This window comes from Martes martes (genome assembly GCF_963455335.1).
Source record: "Martes martes genome assembly, chromosome: 5".
NCBI lineage: Eukaryota > Metazoa > Chordata > Mammalia > Carnivora > Mustelidae > Martes > Martes martes.
This window is the reverse complement of record NC_137892.1, coordinates 95,767,094-95,773,374: the sequence shown is the minus strand read 5'-3', so window position 1 is coordinate 95,773,374 and position 6,281 is coordinate 95,767,094. Positions and strand designations below refer to the sequence as shown.

The window sequence follows — 6,281 nt, the reverse complement described above, 5'->3', positions numbered from 1 at the left end:
TCTGACCTGAGACTCTGTCTGACTACTCTGCCTCCTGTCCTGTGCCCAGACACAGCAGAGTGGTTGTTTAACACAAACAACCAGGTGTGACCCATACAATCCATGCAGATAATGCATGGGGTAATGGCACCCATCGGTAAGAACCTCCAGCCTACACCTGCAACTGTATCCCAGCATGCAGTGTAGACCCTGTGATCAGTAAATGAACGAAGGAGTCAATGGCATAGTTGAATATTCTTATTGGATCTCTCCTCCAGTTCTAGCTCAGTTTTAAAATATATTTTAAAGAACATACTTTCTGGATCCTTGAGAAATTTCCTCAAGCAGAAGAACCTTCGGTTATGGTACTGATTGTCCGAGGCAGGCAGACTGGACTGCTGCTGCTCTATGACTGGGAATACAGGATGATGGAACCCTCTAGAACCCAGTCTTCTGAATATAACTGCCTACCAGCTTTTCAGTGAGATGAGGAAGAACTCTCCCAGGCCATCGTGCTCTGGGCTCCACCAAGAGGGTTCCTGCCTCCCTCCCTGAACCAGCAGTGGGATTGGTCTGCCAAATTCTTCTCACTGGCCAGGAAGAGACCTAGTTACAGACTTTTACACTCTCCTCCTCCCAGGAAGATCCTTGAAAGTTATTTTAATTCTCCAGCCAGTCCTGGAAGCTTCATTCATTCATTCATTCGTCACCTACCATTTAACATGCATCCTCCCAGGTTCTGGTACACTGTGTCGAGGAAACCATGCTCAGCCCCTGCTGCCCACATCCACGCTAAGGCCTACTGGATCACTTCCGCCTGTGGTTTGCCTAGCAACCCTGCGACCTCTGTCATCAGGGAGACAGGAATGCTCAGCCAGCACAGATGCAGACTCGCCCTCCAAACTCAGTGTGTTTTCACACAGACTGTGCTCACTTCAAGAGTAAGACAGAGATGGCTGGGTGGCTCAGTTGGTTAAGTGCCAGACTTTTGGTTTCGGCTCATGTCCTGATCTTGTGTGTAGTGAGATCAAGCCCTGTGTCGGGCTCTGGGCTCAGCTGGAGTCTACTTGGATGTTCTGTCTCCCTGTCCTTCCCCAGCTCACGCTCTGTCTCAAATAAATACATAAATCTTAAAAAAAAAAAAAAAAAAAGGGTAGGACAGAGACCAGCAACAAACTGAATCAGAGATGTTTATTTTTGTTTTATTGGAACATAACATGATCTGATATAAATATTAATTTATCAAATTCTTAATCGTTTCATAAATAAATATTAAGTTAACAGACATTTTACAGAATGTTGTGTTAAATAAGGTTAAAGTACATATTTATTTTGCCTGGAGCAAACTGGAGGAAAATACTTCCATGATCGGATATCTAAAATATGTCTCTAACATTTTATTTTTATGCCTTCTGCTTATGTGAGGAGGTGAAGTAGAAGGATGCCTGAAATATCTACTTTGCCTCTGAAGTTTAAGTCTATGACCAATTATTAAGCGCCACGCCCCCCCCCCCCCAGTGGCTTGGCCCTCATTCTCATTCCAAAAGAAAACATTTTTCTTCTCCTCCAAAATCTTTCACTACAATAAGTCAGTTTTGTCTCAACTTTCTGTTGTCCACTCAGTGTTTATGACACCAAGAAACACTTGCAGGTAGTCTAGGAACTTTTTTACTCTCCATCTTTCTCCTCCACATTTTTTCTGTGAAAAGAGCAGACAAGAGGTAAAAAAAAAACCTGTTAGTTCTTGTCAAAACAGCCCCAGCTAGAAAAATATACTTAAGTTTCCACCAAATATCTTTAACTTACTTTTTGGTTGTCTATATGTGCTTTTATGAAAGACAAATTTTGGAATAGTTTATCCACAGCCGCTGCTTGTGCAGTTCGGTTCTTTAATATGTCTATACCCTGAAATACTTCTTCGATGCACAGTTGGTGCTAAATGAAGAAAAATTTTAAAAATATAAATAAAACAAGCTATAAAAATTTGGTGCAAAAAGTTGGACTTTGTTTTGTGGAGTTTACACAAGTTCCCTTCTCCCAAGAGTATTTTCCTTGTTTCTTTTCCGGGGGGAAACCACCTCATACTGACCTATAATTTCTTCCTTTTTAAAAAAAAAATATTTTATTTATTTATTTGAGAGACAGAGAAAGAGCACAAGTGGGGTGGGGGTCGAAAGAGAGGGAGAAGCAGACTCCTTCCTGATCAGGGACCACAATGTGGGGCTTGATTCCAGGACCTCGAGATCATGTCCTGAGCCGAAGGCAGCTGATTAAACAACTGAGCCACCCAGGCACCCTGAGCTATAATTTCAGTAAGTAAATGACATTTATGTAATTATTGAGGAGTTTGACAAATGATATAAATTAAATGCTTAATGAGAAATAAAGTATTTAAGAAGTATAATGCAACTACATTACTGATTTACCTCATATCAGAGTTTCCTCTGACAGTTCTAAGTGGTAATTTTATTCTATTTAGACTAATGATATCACATCTTTTACATTTTAAAATGACCATGACATACTCCAAAGGTATATATTTCCATTAGAGTTAAAATCATTTAAGAAATGACTATTAATATGAGACTTCACTGTATATTTTAATGTCTACTGACCATAATTCTAAAAATATAACCCTAAGTTGCTGGTACTTACAAAAAGACTTCAAAGTGAAGGAAGCCATAGATAGAGGTGAATGGAGACTAGGAGGCACCTCTCACCCAATGTGGAATTTTTCTGGAAAGAACGCTTGACCTGAGGCTCTTTGAGATGTAGAACTGACAACATCAGAAAAGGGCCTGATGCACTTGCCTAATGGATTCTACTTAATATGGTAGAGTCATTCCTAACACCATTCCTAATATTCAAAAGCACGTACATTCACATCCACACACATAAAAACAAAATGGGTAAAATTAAATCATCCCAATGTTAACTAATGCTTTGTAGCTTAAAATACAAAACTAATTCATGCAATCATTTTGTCAAATAACAATTTAACTTACATTTTTATTTTCAGGAGTAGGAATCATCAGGTTCTGAAAAGGAAAAGAAATACATTCATTTTTAATGTATTTTAAGATACATAACTTTTAATATAACATTTCCTAGTAACATGGCTATGCATTATATATTACTAACACTCATAATTTCATTATTAACAACAGATCTTTAAAAATTAGCCACTGCCAATGATTACCCATGTTTTTTAAAGACTGCAAGAATCAAAAAGAAAATTACCCCATCACCTATCAGCAGAGTTCGATGAGTGGAGAGCAGTGTCAAGGTCTCTGCCACCAGTCTGTTCATTTCTACAGCAGTGACAGAAACATAGGCAGCCCCAAGAGCTAGCAAACTCAAATGCAGAAGCAGTCTCATAGCTCTCAAATGCTCAGTGTTTGCCTTGGGCAAAGAAAGTGCATACTACAAGATTGCATCCCCAACCAATTTATTCTCTATCTTTGAGGAAATGAATAATTTCTAACAATCAGATAGAGGATGCTTAATAATGGCATATCGTAATACGAAATGTTTCCAATGCCTTATATCTTAAAAAATAATTTTGCTTTTATCTTTTAATAATTATAAAAATCCCTACTTCTCCCCCTTTAAAAACATTTTCTATTACAAAGAAAATCTTTGGGTTGATGCATTATTGCCTCACATTTGCATTTCTTAAAATTGGAAGATTGAATTTCCTCTTTAAAGATGTGTATAAAAAGGAGAGGTATAATGCACACCATTAGATTTTATACCAGAATGTATAAATATTGGGAAAGTCTTTTTCAGGCTAACTAAATTCTATCACTGTTGTTACTAGACCAATCTGTCTGGTTTTTTGTTTTTTAAGATTTTATTTGTTTATTTGACAGACAGAAATCACAAGTAGGCAGAGAGGCAGGCAGAGAGAGAGAGAGAGAGAGAGAGAGAGGAGGAAGCAGGCTCCCTGCTGAGCAGAGAGCCCGACGCAGGACTCAATCTCAGGACACTGGGATCATGACCTGAGCTGAAGGCAGAGGCTTTAACCCACTGAGCCACCCAGGCACCCCTGGTTTTGTTTTGTTTTTTAAAGATTTTATTTATTTATTTGAGAGAAAGAGAATGAGCATGAAAAGGGGGGTGTTAGATGGAGAAGAAGACTCCATGCCTAGCAGGGAGCCCAATGTGTGACTTCATCCTAGGACTCCAGGATCATGGCCTAAGCCAAAGGCAGTCGCTTAACCAACTAAGCCACCCAGGCACCCCTAGACCGATCTGTCTTAAAAGGAATTTATTTTTTTTTAAGATTTTATTTATTTGTGTATTTATTTGTCAGAGAGAGAGAGCACAAGCAGACAGAGTGGCAGGCAGAGTGAGAGAGAGAAACAGCTCCCCATTGAGCAAGGAGCCCAATGCGGGACTCGATCCCCCAACCCTAGGATCATGACCTGAGCCAAAGGCAGCGGCTCAACTGACTGAGCCACACTGGCATTTCTTTTTTTTTTTTTTTTTTTTAAAGATTTTATTTATTTATTTTACAGACAGAGATCACAAGGAGGCAGAGAGGCAGGCAGAGAGAGAGAGGAAGGGAAGCAGGCTCCCTGCCAAGCAGAGAGCCCGACGTGGGGCTCGATCCCAGGACCCTGAGATCATGACCTGAGCCGAAGGCAGAGGCTTTAACCCACTGAGCCACCCAGGCGCCCCACACTGGCATTTCTTAAAAGGAATTTAAAATACTTGTGGAAAGATGGTGGTTAGAGCAGAGACCATCAAAACTTAGCAGGGTCAAGTTCACTGGCAACTATGTTAGGATCCTTCCTGTTACCAGTGACCAAAAACCCAACCCCAGCTGGTTGAAGCCAAACAGGGAATTATTAGATCATACAACCAAATGGTCCAGGGTAGGGGCTCCTTTATATCTTACTTGTCTTGGTGATTCTTCCTTGGCTTTCTTGTCGGCCAGGTCTCCCACTGTGGTCCCAAGATGATGTCAAATCTCCTGGATCTTTATGTGTCCTGTTCCTGAGTGGCAGGAGAAAGCAAATTGTGCTTTTCTGTTTGCTCAATCAGAAGTCCTAGAATTCAGCTTCCTTGTGACAAAGGACCTCATGTTCACCCTTGAACAGTGGCTGGGATATGCGTTATACTGACTAGCTCTCACTGTAGCTGGAAGCAAGCTTCACGCCACCCAAGGTGCTCACTGGCTGTGCAAATCAATGGAATGTACAAGGTGTAACACAGCAAAGGTGGTGGGACTAAGTAAACTGCAGCATTGAATGACCGGTCTAAAGTCTTGGACTGCTACTTAGCTTCAGCTGATTGTTGCCATGTGACACCCTTGGATTTCTGTTGCTAGATCATCCCATTTTTTAAAGAATTCAAAAGCCTGCTTATTATGTATAACTTCCTGATTTTTAAATGCTGGCAATTCATATTTTTAAAAAAACAATATAGGGTACCACTGTACAGCCCCTGATTTACAGTATAACTGTGGGTCAAGTGGGAGGGCTAGTTATTTAAAAAAACCCTTCTATTCAAAATAATATTTTGAATAATATTTTATTATGGTAAAATACACATAACATAAAATATAATATCTCAGCCATTTTTAAGTGTACTTAAAATGTACACTTAAAGTGTACACTCACAATATCGTACACTCCATCTTGCAAAACTGAATCTCCACATCCATTAAACAACAGCTATTTCCCCTCTCCCCAGCCCTTGATAAACATGCTTCTACTTTGTGTCTCTATGAATGGGACTCTTCTAGGTAACTCATATTAAGTGGATTCATATGGCACTTGTCTTCTTGTGACTGACTTATTTCACTGAAAAGATCTTCAAGATTCATCCACATTGTAGCATTGGACAGAACTTTCTTTCCTTTCCTTTTTTTTTTTTTAAGATTTTATTTATTTATTTGTTAGAGAGAGAGCAAGCGAGCACAGGCAGACAGAATGGCAGGCAGAGGCGGGAGGGAGAAGCAGGCTCCCCGCTGAGCAAGGAGCCCAATGTGGGACTCGATCCCAGGACGCTGGGATCATGACCTGAGCCGAAGGCAGCCACTCAACCAACTGAGCCACCCAGGTGTCCCTTTCCTTTCCTTTTTAAGGCAGAACAATATTCCATCCTATCATATACCACATTTTGCTTCTTCATTCACCTATCAGTGGACATTTGGGTTGCTTGCATCTTTTGGCTATTGTGAATAATGCTGCTATGAGCATGAGTGTACAAAATTATATTTCTTAAAATGTTGTCCTAATTCATTAACTTTTCCTCTGTGGGACTGATCTCCCAAACCTGACTTCAAACTCTCT

At 40.2% G+C, this 6,281-nt stretch overlaps 1 protein-coding gene across 1 annotated transcript; it reads right to left on the bottom strand.

Moving 5' to 3' along the window:
* Window positions 1-1,153: 1,153 nt before the first annotated feature.
* On the bottom strand, window positions 1,154-3,357 carry IL5 (interleukin 5; the record flags this gene model as incomplete). Its single annotated transcript, XM_080803394.1, has 4 exons — window positions 1,154-1,678; window positions 1,786-1,914; window positions 2,985-3,017; window positions 3,220-3,357. 4 exons carry the CDS (start codon window positions 3,355-3,357, stop codon window positions 1,580-1,582), a joined length of 399 nt encoding a protein of 132 aa, XP_080659520.1. The 3' UTR covers window positions 1,154-1,579.
* Window positions 3,358-6,281: the final 2,924 nt, after the last annotated feature.